Source organism: Chanodichthys erythropterus, chromosome 3 (genome assembly GCF_024489055.1).
Source record: "Chanodichthys erythropterus isolate Z2021 chromosome 3, ASM2448905v1, whole genome shotgun sequence".
NCBI classification, from domain to species: Eukaryota; Metazoa; Chordata; class Actinopteri; order Cypriniformes; family Xenocyprididae; genus Chanodichthys; species Chanodichthys erythropterus.
In genome coordinates this window covers 3494101-3514650 of record NC_090223.1, presented here as the reverse complement: position 1 = coordinate 3514650, position 20550 = coordinate 3494101, and the positions used below count along the sequence as shown (strand labels likewise).

The following is a 20550-nucleotide window of genomic DNA, read 5'->3' as shown; positions in this document are numbered from 1 at the left end:
TTGGCCACTGATTCATCATTTAAAATGACTTTGTCAGATTTTCAATGGCCTGTTAGAGAAATAAATCATAAATTATATTTTCACTTATAAAGTCAATCTTGGTTTCTAACAATCATAATTTGATATATATGACTATTTACAGTCTCTCTGACACAATTAAACATTAGTGACTCACCTGAAGATCCTTTTACGCAGCATGAAACAGAGAAATGCCAGAATAAAAATGAAGAAGAGAGCAGAAATCCACCACAACTGATCTATACAAGAGATATATAAATCCAGCTGATTAACTCAAAAACAACACAATACAATCAGCTGAATTAATTAACTATCTATTAAAAACTACTACTTTTTCTCTAAACTTTAACACGTGTCTTATTTCGGACTCTATCATCATCTGAACTCACGTGAATCTGGAGTTTGTGTCGATCCACCGCTGGAGTCTGTGTCATTAAACACTGAAAAACACATTCACAATCATCATGATTCAGGACAGATTCACTTCAACACAGAGTTTGATCTGAATCAGGACAGATTCACTTCAACACAGAGTTTGATCTGAATCAGGACAGATTCACTTCAACACAGAGTTTGATCTGAATCAGGACAGATTCACTTCAACACAGAGTTTGATCTGAATCAGGACAGATTCACTTCAACACAGAGTTTGATCTGAATCAGGACAGATTCACTTCAACACAGAGTTTGATCTGAATCAGGACAGATTCACTTCAACACAGAGTTTGATCTGAATCAGGACAGATTCACTTCAACACAGAGTCTGATCTGAATCAGGACAGATTCACTTCAACACAGAGTCTGATCTGAATCAGGACAGATTCACTTCAACACAGAGTTTGATCTGAATCAGGACAGATTCACTTCAACACAGAGTCTGATCTGAATCAGGACAGATTCACTTCGACACAGAGTTTGATCTGAATCAGGACAGATTCACTTCAACACAGAGTTTGATCTGAATCAGGACAGATTCACTTCAACACAGAGTTTGATGTGAATCAGGACAGATTCACTTCAACACAGAGTTTGATGTGAATCAGGACAGATTCACTTCAACACAGAGTTTGATCTGAATCAGGACAGATTCACTTCAACAGAATTTGATCTGAATCAGGACAGATTCACTTCAACACAGAGTCTGATCTGAATCAGGACAGATTCACTTCAACACAGAGTTTGATCTGAATCAGGACTGATTCACTTCAACACAGAGTTTGATCTGAATCAGGACAGATTGATGTGTTTTACTGAAGTGTCTCTCACCTCTGAAGATGGTCTCATGTGTGATCTGAAATGAAAGAAAGAATCATCAGTTCAGTGTTTATTCATGAAAGATTCAATTCTGTATGAGTTTGTGTTTGTTTAATGTCCTGATGAACTGCAGCTCTAATGATTTATAGTCGAATTAAAAGAACAATATCATAATTTCTGTCTGTTTAAATATGAAAACAGATGAATGTTGAGAGAGATTAAGTTGATTTACTCTGTCAGAATGACACTGAATCTCATAACGAAGTTCATCCACACAGTGAGAAGTGACGAGTCGATCAGATTTTACAGCCGTCACAGGATACATCAGTTTGTGTGGATCTGATGGATCTGCTAACAGACGCCCGTCCTGAAGAAATCAAACACAAGATCAAGTATTGTATCTGAGTGAATAATCCTGTAGTTTGAGGACAGAAACACACCTCTGAATACCAGCTGTGCTCACAGTCTCCACTGAGTGTCTGATTCAGTGCCTGAAGTCTGTATTCAAACCCGCTGTCAGTCTGAATCTCTCCACACGTCTTAGAGATGTTCTTCATGATTCAACTCAAATGAGGAAAAGCTGTTAAATCACAGAACACATTATTGCATTATATTATTACTGCATGACAAGAGTTTTCTTACAACAAACATTTAAACATTTCTGGAAAATGTCATTTAACAGTGAAAATGCAAAGATGATCATCTTCAAATATTTACCACATGCAAATATACGTTTCTAAAAGAGCATCTATGGAAGTATGTAAGCATTTCAGAGAATATTGGGCATTTAAGTGGATTCACTACATCAAATGTTGCAGAGACTGTAGCATGTGTTTGATTTTATGTTGTAGATTTTGCATAGAAATGTTAAATATGCTGTATGCAAATATCTAGATTTTTAGTTTATAAAATATAAGTTGGCAAAACAGTATATAGAAAACTGAATAAAGACATTTTATTTGGATCCATTGTTGGAAGATTGAAACAAAACCTGTTTCCAAGAATGTAATAAAGTCATAAAGTGCAGATCCATAATACGTTTTTAGTGCTTTTCCCCCATAAATGTTTACAAATGACTATTGAATCAAACTTGAATAAATATTACAGTGTATTTGTTGTTTTTAATAATCTGTGCTACTTCATGGAGGGTAGTTGTATTTTGTTGAACTAATTATTTGTTAAGCAGCTGTTGATAAGATATTGCTGAACAGCCACTTTCTGTTGGGATAATGATGACTGACTAAAACATTTCATGACTGAATGAACAAACATTTTGAAATAGGAAGAAGGTGTAATAAACAATGGCTTCTGCCCACTCCTTTTTGTCTGGTGAAATTAAATAGGCCCATCCTAATTATATTTACAGCTATTATGAATACATGTTTTCCAAGCCACGTTTATGCATTAAAACAGTAACTAGATCAAAGTTTGACAGTGTCAGACATTGTTTTGCTAAAACTACTACTTCTCAATTCTACATTCGGTTGGGTTTTAGAGGTTTTCTCCAAACTGCTCCCTTCATCTCAGAAAAAAATGAGATTGAGAAAATTACGCGCATGGCAGTACTGAATTGAAACACGAGCCTTCCCCTATTCTTCGACTGCAATCGGTCTGTATTACAGAACAATAGCATGAGTGCAACAACTTATCTTTACCCGACAGAAACAATTATATGGAAGGAATGATAGAAGTGTACAAATCAAGGCAATGGGCTACAGGTATTACGCTCGGTTTAATCTAATTAAATAAAAAAATATATATATTTGATAAAAATGTACGATTTACAATAGCATAGGCTGTTTGTAAAAATAGGCTGTTTGTAAATTACAATTTTATATTTTCTTTTCAAGTAGCCTTTTTGTATTACAATACTTTTTACTTGATTTGAAGTTATGAATCGTCATTAAAGCGGATGATAAATCACAAACACTTTAGCTGTTTAGGTTTATTAGGGTAAAATGACAAGTGGAATCTCTTCTCTGAAATTCCTAAAACACGTCGTTCAGTAACTCATCCCTGCGGCGCTGACACTGGATCCTCTAATCTTACAAGGTTTTTCAATAAATCCTAAGCCTGTTATTTTTTATTTATTTATTTATTTTTATTTTTATTTTTGCAGTGGATTCAAATATCTGCTTTATAATAAACCTAATTTTCTATGTAGATATTTATATTTATCAATGTAAATTTTCAAATTGTAAACCTATTTTTGTAGTGTCCTTTCAAGAGATAACAAATTATTCAATTAAATTATTACTCAATTTTACTCTCACTTAACAAAAAAACTCTCAAAACATGTACAATTTGCACGGCCTACAAACTCTAAAATTTAATGTGTAATTTTTATTAATTTGTGTGATGCCCTCTTATTTCCTTTTCTTTTTTGTTACGGTATTTTGAACTATGATACTGATTTTCTTTTTCTTTTTTTTTTGTATATTCTATTGGTGTTACTCTTAATTGTTGTTGTTACACTCGCGTTGACTTTGTTGTTCCATAGTGTAAACTAAATAAAACATTAAATAAGACACTGGATCCTCCAGGAATACTAACAAAAAATGCGCCTTCATAAATCATTCTACTCATGAAATGCTTTTAAATCTACCACAACCGATTCACGGTCAACCACAATTAAACATAGGCTATATCGAAAATATATATTCATACCTTAAGCGGCTCTTTCCTCGGGGACAGTAAGGGAGGGATCCTGACAGGAGAATGGATTCCTGTGCACGAGCCATGCAGGATATTTTATACTGTGGCACTTTTAGTAGGCGGATCGAGTGTGAGCAGGCCCGGATTAAGAACATGTTGGGCCCTGGGGCTATAGCAACACTAAGGGCCCCCTTTCATATGATTGCCATGCCACAGTATCTTGTACCACAAGATTTTTTTTTTATTATTGTTATTATTTTTATATTTTTACAAATGTCATTTTATCAAATCATTTTATATAAGCACACTAAATATTCCATGCTATTTAACATATTTTAAAATATATTTAACATATAAAATACTTAACATATTTTAAAATTGTATTGCAAATATTGCTGACACAATAATTCTTTCCTCTGATTAACACAAAATAAACTATTTTGAAGAATGTGGGTAACCAAACAGTTGATGGTCCCCAGTGATTTCCACATTATATATATTTTTTTCCTACTATGGAAATGTAACCTAACAGCAACTGTTAGGTTACCCACATTCTTCAAAATATTTTAAGAAAGAAACTCATTCAGGTTTAAAACAACTTGAAAGGGAGTATGTGATGACAGGATTTTAATTTTTGGGGTGAACTATCCCTTTAAGGACAAGGGTCCGCATGCTAACTATTAGGATGCTGTCACTTAAAGACCTGCACGTTTCCGATTTTCTCAACTCACTTCAGACATAACCAACTGTGTTTATGTAAACCTTTTGTGTATTTGACAGTATTATAGCGCAATCAGACGCGAAACATGAAGTCCAGTAGTCAAGTGCTGTTTGACAGGCTTAAGTGTGTGTGCAGTGCACGCTTTGGGTGTATGGGGTCAGAAAAAGCGCATCTCAGAACAGCACACGAATGACATGTTTAACTGGCAGGGCTTTAAAGTACATGCAAATAAAGAATTGATTGCGAATAAGTGCAGTGTCCCGTGGGTAACTCTACCGCTGTGTTAACTTGTGATGTGAATGTGTCGAGGTCGAGTTGTACGGATGCGGCACCAGAACTGCAACTGATAAAATGTGCTTCAAAGGCAGATAGTGGAGACAAGTCACTCGACATTGGTGTTCGTCAAAAAAACAGTAGGAAAGTTAATTCGGGATTTTTACACGGGTGATGATGATGAGAGAATTCAAACGGCAATAAAATCAACCGACCTGTCCCTGTAAATGTTGAAAACACCTTATACGTTTTAATGAGAAACAATTACCATCCGAATAGGTCTTAACTCGTGATAAAAATAATAACTTGATGCAGCTGCTATCTCACCTTTTTCAACGTGTAAAGCACGCAGAACGGCGACGGTGTCGGTGGGTAAAGATAATTGTGAGCTGCCGCTGCACGCGGGGTCTTCCACTGGCTCGGATGTTTTATGTGAACCGAAGCAGTTAGTTAGTTTTGTAATTTTTGCTGTAAGATTAGCATCCCTTTTCACCCTTTCAAGCTTATTTTTCCTTTTTTGCGCACCACTATCACTTTTTTTTTTTTAATCATTTTGAACACAGCGAGGCTGAACAAGCAATAAAGGCCAATTTTCTAGTCTAAATGCGATAGCATAACGCAAAGAGGCGTTTCCCGATGTCATGGCACGAATTGTAACGTGATTTTGATTGGACGGTGATTTATCAGTCAGGCACATTTTCCAATATTTTTTTCTTGTTATTTTAGGTGCGTTCACGCGGCCTTGTAATTCTTGTAGTTACGAGATTCTAGCTTGTAAAAAGCTTTCACGTCCTCGTAGAGATCGTAATTACAGCTTGTAAGCTGGTAGTTTTCTGAGAGCTCCCACATGTTCCACGTGGCCGCTGTACCACCTGACCGCTGTAGATTCATTTAGGTGTTGATAGTGGTGTCATGGAAACGCATAATTCCTAGTCCAAGGACCAAAAGGACGTGAACAGCTCCGAATATAACGTCACGTGTTGTCATGTCAAGATTTCGGTAAATACGAGGTGACGTGAACGCAGTATTTATTAGACACAAATCAACCACCTTTGACTTGTCAATCTAATTTCCTCCAGCCAATCACGGGCCCCCTCTACCCGCGGGCCCTGGGGCTTCAGCCCCACCTAGCCCTTATGTTAATCCGGCCCTGAGTGTGAGGTAAAACCACACCCCTTTCTCTTCTTTGAGGAATGTCCATGTGGAAAAAAAGGAGAAAAGGTTCCTCATGTGTGTGTCTGGACAGCTGTTTTTTAGGCAGTTCCGCAATTTTTTATTGACAGACAGACTCGTTCAGCTATAACGCGTCAAATCAGTTCTTTTGAAAGTTCGGTTCCAGTTCATTAGGTCTGTGAATTGTTGTTCCTCCACTATACTCAATCCCATTATCAAGGGATTTCAGTATATTTGGGTTTCATCGTGTGTTTTCCCCTCAGTGAACCGATATGAAGATGAGTTATGCTTCAGAGACAAGAACGATTTGCACATTGTGCAGAATCAGTCACATTCATCCAATAGCGTTTCTCCTCACGAACTTCGTGCTTTTTATCCATGTTCTTCCAGTATTTTATTTCTTGAGCTTTTCCCAGAAGCGGTTCTGTCCATCAACCGTGTATGGCTGATCACTGACAGCTCTGAAAGACACAGAAAAGACTTTAAAAGTCAAATAAAGTCATTCCACAAGTTCAGGAGCAAAATAAAATATTTATCTGCTACAGACACACAAGATAAAGACAACAGAACTCAAATGATATTAAAACCGTCAGTAAAAATCATTCATTTGTTTCCCAGCTCAGTGTGAAGCTGGCATGATGGATCCAAGCTGTTTGATGTTCAGATTACTCTCGAAGAACATTATCTCTGAACTAAATAATCTCTTCACACCACAAGATAATCCAAACTAAGTAAATGGTTTCTTATTACTTTAACAGTGTAGGCTAAACAGTGTTGTTTGTTTTGTTTTGTTTTTACCAGGAAGTGTCGCCATTTTCGCTGATTCTGATCACAGCGAGCCCATGAAGATGGTTCCTAGAAAAAACAAACGCATTTATAATCTGAGTATGGACTATATTTAAGGATTTATAGCACCTAAAAAGCATAAAACAGGAAATATAATCTTACCAGGAGTCGAGCTGCGTTCAGATTTACTTTCACTTTCGGTTCCACGTGATTATATCCTCTCAGCTGCAGTGACATCATCATCATCACGTGACCCGCAGAAGAAACATCAGACTGCACGGTTTTTTCTGACAAATGTTATTGTTAATGTCAAGTCCTGCTCTTGTTCAACTTCCAAAGGACACAAGGACAACTCAAATTTCCACTCAAACACTTTTAATTTTCTTTTTGGCTTTGTCAGTTGATTTAGTAAATTAGGTTGTAAACCTTTAAAGACAGAGAAATAAATGTTACCATTTTAACTAAACATTTTAAATAAACAGTTTCATATGTTTTAGTAAAGTTTTAACATTAAACTTGTATAAAATACAAAAGAATAGTACATTTACATTTTTCTTTTCCAAACTCAAAATGAAATTTAGCACAAACTCATTTAAACACAAAATCAATTAAGTCAATGCTGCAAAGTGTTTAACCAATCTACAGAGCAGTTAAACATATTTGAACATATTAAGCAGCATTTTAAACATCATGAAATTAAATAAAACATTTCACCAACCATTGGCGTCTTTGGACTGAATCTTTGAGTGAACTTGGAGTGTCTTCTCTCTGAAGTTCCTTTGTTTAACTGAATGAGAACCTCCATGTTTTTACAGGTGCTCTCAATCAGTGTCAGCCAGTTTGCTGCTGCTGGTGCACTCTGGGAAGTGTAGTTTTTTGAAACCCATTCCTGAGATTTAGCTCAACAGTTAATATTACGTTTGTTGTTGTTGTTTTTTGTGTAGTTGGTGAGAGCAAGAATGTGCAGCAGTTCATTAAACAAACTCACAGCATAAAACATTCAGCTGAAGAATTGAACGAACAGAACAGGACTGACAATAAACTCATTTCAGTGTTTACCGAACACGAGAATCATGTTACACACAAGCAGAGGAACATTACCAGAGTTTGTTCAGAAAACTTTAGAGCTGTTCATTCTGTAACTATAATCTCAATAATAGATATCTGGCGCCTCCTGCTGGACACTCAGAAAACATCAACATTAACACACATCAGGACTGAGAGAAACTTCACATGACATTCATGGACAGAAACAGATCAACTTTATTCATTCTGTCACTGATAATCTCAGTGATGGATATCTGGCGCCTCCTGCTGGACACTCAGATAACAACATCAACACATCAAAGGACATTCGGTGTCAGAAACAGATCAAATTCTGCTGTTGTTATTTTCAGGCATGTGCTGCAGTAAATCCAGAGTCACTGCAGTTACTGGCACATTGTTATATTTAATTACCACTTGTAGTACACTATGGGTTCAAATGTACTTATTGCTTCTCACTTGCACAGAAAAACTGATCATATTCCTCAAAATGAATCTAAATGACTCTAAACCACTAACACCATACCTTATAATGATGTAATATATTATAATACAGTAATAAAATAGATTGTGGACACAATTATTGTATTTAAGTATCTGTAATTCACCAATGGTGTATAAGAAAGCATGGTCTCTGCGGTGTTCTTGAATTTACTGTAATTAAAGCTGGCTTGACCATGTATTTTCTAACCACGGTTAGCCTGTCTAATTGGCGTAGTTTCTGTTTCACAGTTACTAGACAGCATCCGGCTCATTAGCATTTATTTTCTGACCTGCATCATGCTAATTATGAACCAAAAGTACAAGTCAGTTCACGCAAGAGTAACTCATGTCTATTAGCCAAGTGTGTCACGCAGTACTACAAACCACAACCTTCAAATTACACCCCCTACCTCAAATTACACCCCTACCTCAAATTACACCCCTATGAAACAGCCTTTCAGGATGTCATCAGAGCATGAGCTTGATTAGAGGGTATTCACGTGACGTCACCGTCGACCGTTACGACTGCGGTCACGCCCGCTGAGTGGCAAAAGACTGAGCGGCAGCATTGGTTTTCAGTGTGAATACCGCGAAAAACACACAAAACACTTCCAAAATGGGAAAGAGATTTGTGACTGACTGTACAAATAGCTTTGACTCAAAACCTGAGGTATATTTTTACAGACTGCCGACAGATACAGCAAAAAGAAGCAAATGGAACTCAAAGACAGCAGAGAAACATAGATTTGGAGTTATCAATTTGTGTCAAATTGTTGGATTTTGAGGTAAAATCATACCCTTTATTGTTATATATTGTGTTGACAGCTCATGAATTAAATATTTTCCATGTTATATTCTGCATAATTGGGTGTTTTTAAATAAACACTGACAAAAACTATACAAGATATACAGTATATATATATATATATATATATATATATATATATATATATATATATATATATATATATAAAACATTGATAAATGTGATTACTCTGATTTAAACCTACCTATATTGTAGTTATATAAAATATTAACAGGCAGATTTGTTTTAAGTATTTCCCCAGCGTCGAAATCAGGCACAGGAAACACGACTCCAGGCTCAATATCCATGGATTAGGTTTATTTGACATGTCATAAGCCCAACCTTTAGTGTAATTGTTTGTTTTAATCGTGTTTTCGCAGTTTCCTCTATTAAATCCAGTCATGCAGCAGCTTCTTTTTCCACTCAGTCCAGCAGAGGGAGCGCGTTCCGGCGGGAAAGTGACGTCGATGCATATCCTTATATTTAACCTGTGAATATTTCAAATGAAAACATTCCATACACAATTTTATTATTAAACATTCAATAAAACATATGCCCCGTGACTCCGCAGTTTCTTCCTCCCATAAATGTTGTAACTAAAAGTGTCACTTCACATTTCTGTCCTTCAAGTTTTATATATTCTCTATAAAATGGTTATGTTTAGGTTTGGGGTAGGGTGAAAGGATCTACAATTTATCTATAAAATTAGACTAAAATTTTTATGATAAAAAAAAAAAAAAGATTTCTAAATATTTTACGTTTCTTTAGCTGTAAATACGTAACAATATTTACATTTTAGATTCTATCCAAATGTTCAAAAATGCATTTTGCACCTGAAAATGTTGATTTATTGAAATGATTATGTAATGATATTAACAATGAGCCTAGGCTGAGTGGACAGATTGATAGATCTAACAAATCGTATTTGATGAAAATAACTAATTTTTAACCTTCAAATATTGCACTGCAAACACTGTTTCCGCTTCCTTGTTCCAATATCTACTAACCTTGTTACAGATGGTTAGCTAACTGCGCTAGGGATGCCAGAAGACAGTATTAGTAACAGATTTGGCCCAAATTTCCAAAGATCCTTTAAAAAGTCCATCCTTTTGAAAATCACTGAATAATTTGCACAATAAAGAAAAGCATGTACTGTTTTCCACTGATAAAATCATCAAACATAACCAGATCCACTGTATGGACTTTTAATGTACCAATAACTACCTGAACATTTCAAAATGTGTCCCAATGCAGCCACATTAAAAATGAACAAGCCCCTGAAGACTTTATACTGAGTGATTGTGTGATAACCTTATTTAAATGAACACAATCCACATTGTTGAAATAAATATATTCAGTGACCTATTGCAGTGAGTTGTTAAGTTCCTTTATGCATAAATATTTGAGAAATATTTGAAACAGGAATACTGGCCACACAAACACAGATGAGGAACACAACGTAGGAGAGAAACTTAAACATTAATTCTTTGTTCTGAATAAACATATTCTTTATTATTATTCTCTATCTTTCTCTCACTCTCTCTCTCATATCATAAATAATCGCATTATTGGTGTACATATACATGTAGTCAGTGTTGTCTTCATTTATGATATGTTTATTAGTATATTTTCCCCAAGTTTCACAGAAAAGGCTTTAAAGGTGTCCTAGAACACTATTTCACAAGAAATGTTTCTATGAAGTTTCAGCTCAAAATACCACATACATTTTTTCATTATACCATGTTTTAACTGCCTATTTTGGGGTGTGATTAAAAAAGCTCGTGCTCCCCACCCCCAAGCTCGTGACTCCGATTAAACATTGCATGAACAGCAAATATAACTCTCAAAATGGATCTTTACAAAGTGTTCGTCATCAGATCATGTGAGTATAGTATTTATTTGGATGTTTACATTTGATTCTGAATGAGTTTGATAGTGCTCCGTGGCTAAAGCTAACATTACACACTGTTGGAGAGATTTATAAAGAATGAAGTTGTGTTTATGAATTATACAGACTGCAAGTGTTTAATAATGAAAATAACGACATGGTTCTTGTCTCCGTGAATACAGTAAGAAACGATGGTAACTTTAACCACATTTATAGCAACATGCTAACGAAACATTTAGAAAGACAATTTACAAATATCACTAAAAATATCATGATATCATGGATCATGTCAGTTATTATTGCTCCATTTTTCGCTATTGTTCTTGCTTGCATGCTTCACAATACCAGCAGAACATCTGATGATTCGGCTGAGGTCCAAATGACAGTCATCAGTGAAAACTGGAGATTCACCCGAAGTCAGAAGCAAAATTTGTCGGACTGCGGCGTGACTACAGAAATTTAAATCTACAGGTAACACTAATACACTCTAAATACAAATAGTCACGCAATGCTGATGTTGTTAACAACAATTTGAGAACAAAGTATAACAATAATAATAATTTGATCAGTTTGACGTCATCCAAGCTAAGTGATCATTAGATTTAATCAACATTGGCAGAGCAGTTTACTGTAATATTTTTCTTTCCCTCACTTGGTCAGAACAAAAGTGGCCGACATGTTACTTGTTCAGATGTTATTTTCCAGTGAGAATTCGTATGTTGGTCATACTTCAAGACTAAAATGAAGTACAGTATCCACACCGGTGTGTGACTGACAGTAAACATTAGATTCATCAGAACTGAGGAGTCGTGCCGATGCACAACTCACGTAAAGATAATAATTACGCATATAACTGCAATTGCAGGTTTCAAACAGAGATGGCGACATAGAGACAAAACTTATGGACTGCTGCTTTAACTAAGGCCTAGTCCTGGCTTAAACAGATGGTTTCGTGAGGATCACCCAAATAGAGAGTATGAAATAATTTATTTATGCAATAAAATATTTTTATAATTGCAATATTTTTCTGACTTCTTTACAGGATTACAAGCTTTATTAAATATGTAGTATTTTTTTTATTATTTCATAAAATGTTAAATAAAAAAATCACATCAGGACATCCAAGATAGTACAAAGGAACACAAGCTCTATTTTGAGAATGTAAAGATCTTGTGGATTCAGTGCAGCAGGAAGTAGGAGAGCAGAGAACAGCAGAGGAACAGGAAGCTCTGGGTGACACTCTGAGCACCGTTACACAGGTTCCCCTCACAACACGCGATGTCCTCAACATTAGGAACATTAGGAACCAACGCTGTGGCATCACAAATTAATTTAGAGACACAGCCTTTTACAACAGCTGATTGGCCTCCATAACTCCCTGTTGAAAGTAAAGAAAACAAAGTTTAGTCTAAGATATTGGCATATGGCCTGGGCAGATTATGCTGAACGTTGTTTAGGGTGAGGGTGACCCTAACGGTGGGGGCCCATTAAAAATGTATAGCATATGGCCCTGGGTATGACTTAGTAAGCCACTGGTCTGTATCATATGTTTAAAATGAAAGATGATGAAACAAAACAAACCAAAAAAACAAAAAAAAACAAACAAAAAAAACAATCTTCTATTCCACATTCTCACCTGTTGCTGCAATGCAGCGATCTTCACTCCCTGTACAGTTCAATACTTTTGAGCAGCTCTTGTCATCACAACTGTAACATGTCTTTCCATTGGGGACAGTAGTGCTGGGATCTACAGGAAGAAAACAGGTATTACTGTGTCTTATTTTCTGTATAAGCAACACACCTTTAGCCGCTCCATTTAAATCAGTTCAAGACAGACAAGCCACACCTTCTATTTCACTTCCTGATTGAATGACCTTGGAAGTAAAATGAGTGTTGACTTTAAAGAAGAAAGTCATTTACACATGATGAGTGAAGCTCAATACCTGGAGCATCTTTGACGTTACACAGGTCAGTGTTACAGCAGGAAACAGACGTCTTTATGATGCCGAAGTTCATGGACAGACTTGGACAGTCGGGAGTACAATCTTTAACAATCGCTTTTGTACTAATCCCAGCAGGCACCGGACGTCAATATAACGTCAGAATGACGTTGGACCACTACGTCAGAAAGACGTTGCATTTTGGTTGAAAATGAAAATCTGGTTGACGTCATAACCAAACGTCAGACTGACGTCAATCTCCAACGTTGGTCAGACGTTGCATTTTGGTTGAAAATGAAAATCTGGTTGACGTCATAACCAAACGTCAGACTGACGTCAATCTCCAACGTTGGTCAGACGTTGCATTTTGGTTGAAAATGAAAATCTGGTTGACGTCATAACCAAACGTCAGACTGACGTCAATCTCCAACGTTGGTCAGACGTTGCATTTTGGTTGAAAATGAAAATCTGGTTGGCGTCATAACCAAGCGTCAGACAGGCGTCAATCTCCAACGTTGGTAAGGCGTTGCATTTTGGTTGAAAATGAAAATCTGGTTGACGTCATAACCAAGCGTCAGACAGGCGTCAATCTCCAACGTTGGTAAGGCGTTGCATTTTGGTTGAAAATGAAAATCTGGTTGGCGTCATAACCAAGCGTCAGACAGGCGTCAATCTCCAACGTTGGTAAGGCGTTGCATTTTGGTTGAAAATGAAAATCTGGTTGACGTCATAACCAAGCGTCAGACTGGCGTCAATCTCCAACGTTGGTCAGGCGTTGCATTTTGGTTGAAAATGAAAATCTGGTTGGCGTCATAACCAAGCGTCAGACAGACGTCAATCTCCAACGTTGGTAAGACGTTGCATTTTGGTTGAAAATGAAAATCTGGTTGACGTCATAACCAAACGTCAGACAGACGTCAATCTCCAACGTTGCTCAGACGTTGCATTTTGGTTGAAAATGAAAATCTGGTTGACGTCATAACCAAACGTCAGACTGACGTCAATCTCCAACGTTGGTAAGACGTTGCATTTTGGTTGAAAATGAAAATCTGGTTGACGTCATAACCAAACGTCAAACTGACGTCAATCTCCAACGTTGGTAAGACGTTGCATTTTGGTTGAAAATGAAAATCTGGTTGACGTCATAACCAAACGTCAGACAGACGTCAATCTCCAACGTTGGTAAGACGTTGCATTTTGGTGGAAAATGAAAATTCGGTTGACGTCATAACCAAACGTCAGGCTGACGTCAATCTCCAACGTTGGTAAGACGTTGCATTTTGGTGGAAAATGAAAATTCGGTTGACGTCATAACCAAACGTCAGACTGACGTCAATCTCCAACGTTGGTAAGACGTTGCATTTTGGTGGAAAATGACAAATTGATTAATGTCAGAAACCAACGTCAGACTGACGTCAATCTGCTACGTCCAAAATATGTTGTATTTTGGTTGAAAATTTAAATCTGGTTGATGTCAGAACCCAACGTCAGACTAACATCAATCTCCTACATCGGAGACATTGTGCTTTGATGGAAAATAAAATCAAAATCGGTATCTGTCAAAAACCAACAACAAATTGTCAAGCTGTCAAATTCTAACTTTAAAGAAAGATATGGTTAGTATGGATTTTGTTGGCATGACATTAAACCTTCAATTTTGTTGTAAAATAAAAATCAACATTCAGAGAGAAAAAACAACAACAAAAAAAAAACATACCAAGAAACTCTAACAATAAGATCAGAGAGAGATCAAGATCCAATTTATGAAATTTTAAGACATTAGCAAAAAGAATATTTTAACTTAATTTGAAAATGGAATTTACAAATGTTTGGTGGTTTTATCAGAAAAATGACAAAGGGATGAACTGGATTATAACAAATATGATTTATTTATGTTTTATTATTAACATTATTGGAACAGAACATTTTAAAATAATTTAACACCATTATTTTAACACCAACCTTATTGGAACTGAATATTTTTCAAAACATATTAACATCAGTTTTATTCACAGCTTTTTTTCCTGCCACCTCCACCCACCCTGTCTGGGGCATATTTTAAACAAAAGGCGATGGCCGCTGCAATATTTGCCTCCGTCTCTTTTGATGTTTTCTGGACACTCTCTGTAAGAAATATTTGAAAATGAAAATTCATGAGAAATATAGGATATGATGCACTACAGTAAACATTGAATTTAAGCATTAACTACTTCTATGCCTTCCACAGAGTATATTTAGACCACATCATTTATGGATTGGCTTTAAATCAGTTTCTGAGAGCCATGCATATTTAACATTCCTGAATGTACATGTAAGTCATCAACATATCAGTATGGATGCAAAAACGAGTTCTGAACAATAAAGATTTCAAACAGAAAGGTAGGCTGGCAACAGGAATGACCTGCCAATTAACAAATAGCATATATACAGCTATGAAAAAAAATAAGAGACCACTTAACATTGATTTCTGAACCTGAAGTGGTCTCTTAATTTTTTCCATAGCTGTATATGAACATTTGTGTGATTTCTGTGCGACAGATGAGTAACTCTGAAAAAAAGCCCACAGAGTTACCAGTTTCACTAGAAAACAATAAAAACATTATGCTAAAACAGTGCAGTGTTGATCACAGCTGACTACAATATGTGGTTACTGGTTTCACAGTGATGCGACACTAATATTTGTATTATTTATTTATTTATTCATTTTTACCTGTGACAACAGTGTACAGATTGAGCTTGGTGAAAGCAAGCTTCCCCTTCCCCCCCTTCATATTGAAACGGGCCATGACATCGTTTGTCATCAACCTGTGGATACAAGAGTAATGCCCAAATAATTAATTATACATGAGAAATTATGAGGCAGGTGTTATTGTTTGTGTATGGTTCATCATATCTAGTATAATGCAGATATCATAAAGGTCCTCCGTTTGGTGCTAGATTAAAAGTCATGGGCTCAACCAAACTGGCAGGTTTTATCTTATTGCAGAACAACTGATATTGTGCAATTTCAAAATTTCAACAACTTGGCCTGGAGTTAATGCTAGAAGTCAGTAAGAATGTGTATAGAAAAATCTCAAAACATTTAATTAGGTTTGTTATATATACACAAATAGAGAAGTAAAACAAAAAAGGCAAACTAACAACAATCAGGTGAGCAATATATGGCTATTAGATGGTCCCAAAAGCAATGTGCTGGGATATATTTTACACTATGAAATCTGTTATATTACCAGTCTTCAATAATTGTATAAGGAGTTGGCAACATAATTAATACAGCGTTGTCCCGTATCTAAGCATTCTGAATCACGTTCTGTATTAAATCAATATAAGCAGTGTTTGTCCCAAATAATAGCCTTTTACAACTGTAAGTTATTTTTTAAAATTAACTTGAGCATAAAATCATTTAATGAATTTGAATCAGCTTTGCATATTTGACAAATGTGCTCAAAATAGCAGATTAGGAAAAGAGGTAGGGAAAAAATAAATGTGAAAAAGTTGTGTGCGCAACTGTTATGGTTGCTATGTAACATGGCAGAGGGATAATCAAGGTGGATAGGTCCAATAGATTCAACAAAGAATGAAATTTGAATCAACATCAATGGATAATATGGATGGATTATTTAATAAATGTTTATCTGAGCAGATGATCATCTCACATCAGGTCTTGTAGTTTCTTTCTCACTTGCAGCATGCAGAACAGTATACTGTACAGTATGAGTAATTTTATTTCACGGTAACGATATACATTACAGTATAGTTATTAAGTAGGCTTTTCTTTTTCTTTTTAAAGCTTATTACATAATGTGGAGATTAGTTAACTGAAAATTGATCTGAGAAATAAAAAATTTTAATGCAAAATTTAATGCAATTATAGTGTTAAATGAGAAAAGCACCAAACACATTACAAAAAGTAGTTTTAGAAATATGCTTTATAGTTTGATTACCATCATTCTTCAATACATATATTTTTTTGTGTGAACTTTATTTTGATACCTTTATTTTTTTTTTGAAGACATAGTACTCCATAATAAACTAGAATAGAAAGGTGGTGGTAAATGCCTTATTGCACAAGTCACTCAGCCGTTCATTCCTTTTTCGATTATTTCAAACGGCTGATTCATTCAGGAATGAAGTAATTACTCTTATTTGACCAGTTAATCACTAGTTCAGTCGATTCAAACAAAACAGATTCATTCAGAAACGAAACAGCATTATATGTTTGAAAATATAAAACAATTTTTCCCTGCTCAGGATTTCTTTGTGGGTCCTCCTCATCTGCTCCTTCACCTTTCTTCATGTTTCTTTAATAAACTCACAGTATGTGCCACACCCACTTATTTACATGTTGCGGTATACATGTTATGGTGGACATGTTATACTATGATTACCTCATACCACTTAGCCATACTGACAAGAAAATTATTTTGGACATAATGCAGACCTGTGTCATTTTCCTATCCTAGACTAGTTTGGCATTTGGCAAAACATAACGTGCTTTTCCAAATTAAATCATGAATGACTGACAAGCAGAAGTCTGCAGTATCAGGTGCTCAGTTTTTATTCATTCTCAGCTTTGAGAAACTAGCCTACATGTGTTACATTAAAGTGTTCACAACTTAAGTATCTAATTATGTTACGTTTATTTTTTATGAAAAGTAGAATGTTAGTTATGGATTAAAAGTAGCTACCGTTGGCTCATAAGTCTCAAATATAAATTATAACTGTAAAATAAAAAGTACTAGGTTTAAATTTTGTTATAGATAGATAGATCCAGAGTGTTTTTTGCTACTATCAAATTCAATGTGAACCAGCAACTGTTTGGCTACATTCTTCAAAATATTTTATTTTGTTTTCAGCACAAGAAAGAAATTAATACAGGTTTAGGACAACATGACAGTGAGTAAACAATGACAGAAATTACAATTTTAGGGTAATCTATCCCTTGACAGTAATGACAGAAGGCTGCATGTTTAATAGACCTACTGTCCCTTTAAGACATGCATGCATCTAATATACAGGCATATATATGTTTTTCTCTGAACTGTTTACTTCCATTTTAGACCTAACAAACTTGTCTACATGTAAACCTTGTGTTTTGACAGTATTAGTGCAAAAGATAAATTAGTTCAATAATCAGGCGCTGTTTGACAGTTTTTGACAGATTCGGGTGAATGTGGCACTCAGAAAAAGCACAGGTCAGACCAGCGTGCGAATGAAACATTTAAAAGCACATGCAAATAATGAGAGAGCAACTCTACCGCTGAGTCAACACTGATGTGAATGCATGTGGTGTTGTATAGTATACGACGGAGGCGCCAGAACTACAGCTGATTGAATGTGCGCTGTAGCACGATACAACGACATTTCTTCAAAAGCAGATCGTGGAGACATTTTTTATCGTCCACGATCAAAAATCATCATATAGCACACCCCTGATAGACAGATAGGTAAGTAGGTAGATAGATAGAAAACTATCAAGCATTGTTTCCTCCATAACACTTGATAAAAGATAGTTAACTTCAACTTATCTGACAATATCAAGTGGCAAATGTAATAAGACATGATTCTGCTGAGGACTACTAATATAACAACTTACTTCTCCATGACCCTCTTGACATTGTCCTTCAGGTGCATCCCTCCAACACTGGACAAGCTATCAATCTGAAATCATAGGTTAAGTATTTTAGTTTAACCACAAAAAAGGTTAACAGTGTTCAGTACTCTATGTCTCAACACATCACATTATAAAAATTACGGTATGCAGATATTGTCATGGTTTCCTTCTGTGGCAAAACGAGGAACAAGGAGACAAGGGTAAAAGTCAAAGAAACAGTCTTTAATCTTCTCAAATTGAGTAACACAAGCAGTGTTGCCAACTGTTTTCAATTGAAAGTAGCTAAAACTGGTAGATAAATGTCATGGTAAATTCACTGTCATGGTAATGGTAAATTCACTGATCTATGATGAATATAGATTAATGGGCAAGATAAAAACTTAAATAAGGTTTGTTCAAGAAGTTGCTATATTTGTCCCTAAACTTTTGAGAAAAAAAAAATCTCAAAAGGGGTTGAGAAGTAGCTAAATAGGCAACACTGAACACAAGACAGGCAGAGAAACACAACATCAACATTAATACCAGACACTGGACAGTGGAAACACAAGGTTTAAATAACAAACTAAACGAGGTTATTAATCAAACACCGGTGGAACTGAATTAACTAAATGAGGACTTAACTGGAAAAGGAAAACCAAATACGGGCATAAGGGAACAAGAGGGAGAACTAAGTCATGGGGAGCACAAAGACAGAAATCACACACAGACAGTCCTAAGGCATGACAGATATGAAAAGGTATAATCTTACCAGTCTCAGCTTCTCATCCAAGCAGTTGAGGGATTTATCAAGGATGTTAAGTTCCTCAACAGTTGAGGACTGGGCAGGAATCTTTGAGACAGTATGCATTTCTGCACCCCCCACACTTTTCTTTAATGTGCGGATGTCTTCACGGATTTCAACAAGCATCTCCATTACTTTTTTCTGGAATTCTAAGACACAGAAGCCAATGATAATCATAATAAGAAACATTATCAATGCACAATTTCACCACTACAATTACAACAATCTACAAATTTAGTTCACCTTTTCTTTTAAGTCTGAAATGCAATCATTATCTGGATGCTATAATATCAAATACGTGTCTGTGCTGATGGCCTAGTGAGGCTAGTTTACTATGATAATTTTATTCCATACTCAGTGAACAAATCTAAGCATTCAGCAGATAAGCCTACGAACAATAGAATTAGTTAGATCCTTCGCTGGCTGTGCAGATTTAAATCTAGCGGGTATGTTGTGACTCGTGTTGCAAGTTCAATGGCTGACGATTTTCTCTGGCCAATGAGTGAACAGCAGAGTTAACAAGTCATGTTTTGGTAATGGTATGGTTCGCTTGGAACCTCAGCCAAGGTGGTACTGAAAAAAGTAGCAGGTAACAGGTACTGTACCCAGTGGAAAACCCCCCAAAAGTGAACCGTACCATGCAGTGGAAAAGCACCAAAAGTGTCTATTTCAGCTTGGCTATTTTAAGAGTTGAAATTCTCAGGAGCCATGAAGGAAACAACTTATTAAGTGGTATCAACTAGAGCCCTATGAAATCTGTGATGTGGATAATGAAACATTAAGCTGAAAACCTTGTTTTGCGTGCTCTCTTCTTTTTTTTTTCGCATCAACCATATGTGTTTTGGTGTAAGCTGCACATGTGTCTTAAATTATGCATGTCATGATGACCGTGCTTAATCGAATAAGGTCTATTGATGAAAAGATTATATTTACATTTACATTTAGTCATTTAGCAGACGCTTTTATCCAAAGCGACTTACAAATGAGGACAATGGAAGCAATCAAAAACAACAAAAGAGCAATGATATATAAGTGCTTTAACAAGTCTCAGTTAGCCTAAACGCAGTATACGTAGCAAGGGCTTTTAAATAATATAATAAATAAAAAGAAAACCG

General features: G+C 35.8%; 1 protein-coding gene, 1 long non-coding RNA gene and 1 pseudogene across 2 annotated transcripts; 1 reads left to right on the top strand and 2 right to left on the bottom strand.

The window, feature by feature from the left end:
- Positions 1-20550, top strand: part of LOC137015311 (zinc finger protein 729-like) — a 343783-nt pseudogene that overhangs the window by 106835 nt on the left and 216398 nt on the right.
- On the bottom strand, positions 5487-7606 carry LOC137016955 (uncharacterized). Its single transcript, XR_010894515.1, has 3 exons — positions 7043-7606; positions 6893-6949; positions 5487-6555 (listed from the first exon to the last, which is right to left on the bottom strand). It is a non-coding gene; the product is annotated as an uncharacterized lncRNA (long non-coding RNA).
- LOC137013744 (uncharacterized) lies at positions 12279-19567 on the bottom strand. Its single transcript, XM_067377680.1, has 6 exons — positions 19403-19567; positions 18637-18701; positions 15751-15845; positions 13044-13145; positions 12737-12847; positions 12279-12478 (listed from the first exon to the last, which is right to left on the bottom strand). Exons 1-6 carry the CDS (start codon positions 19565-19567, stop codon positions 12279-12281), a joined length of 738 nt encoding a protein of 245 aa, XP_067233781.1.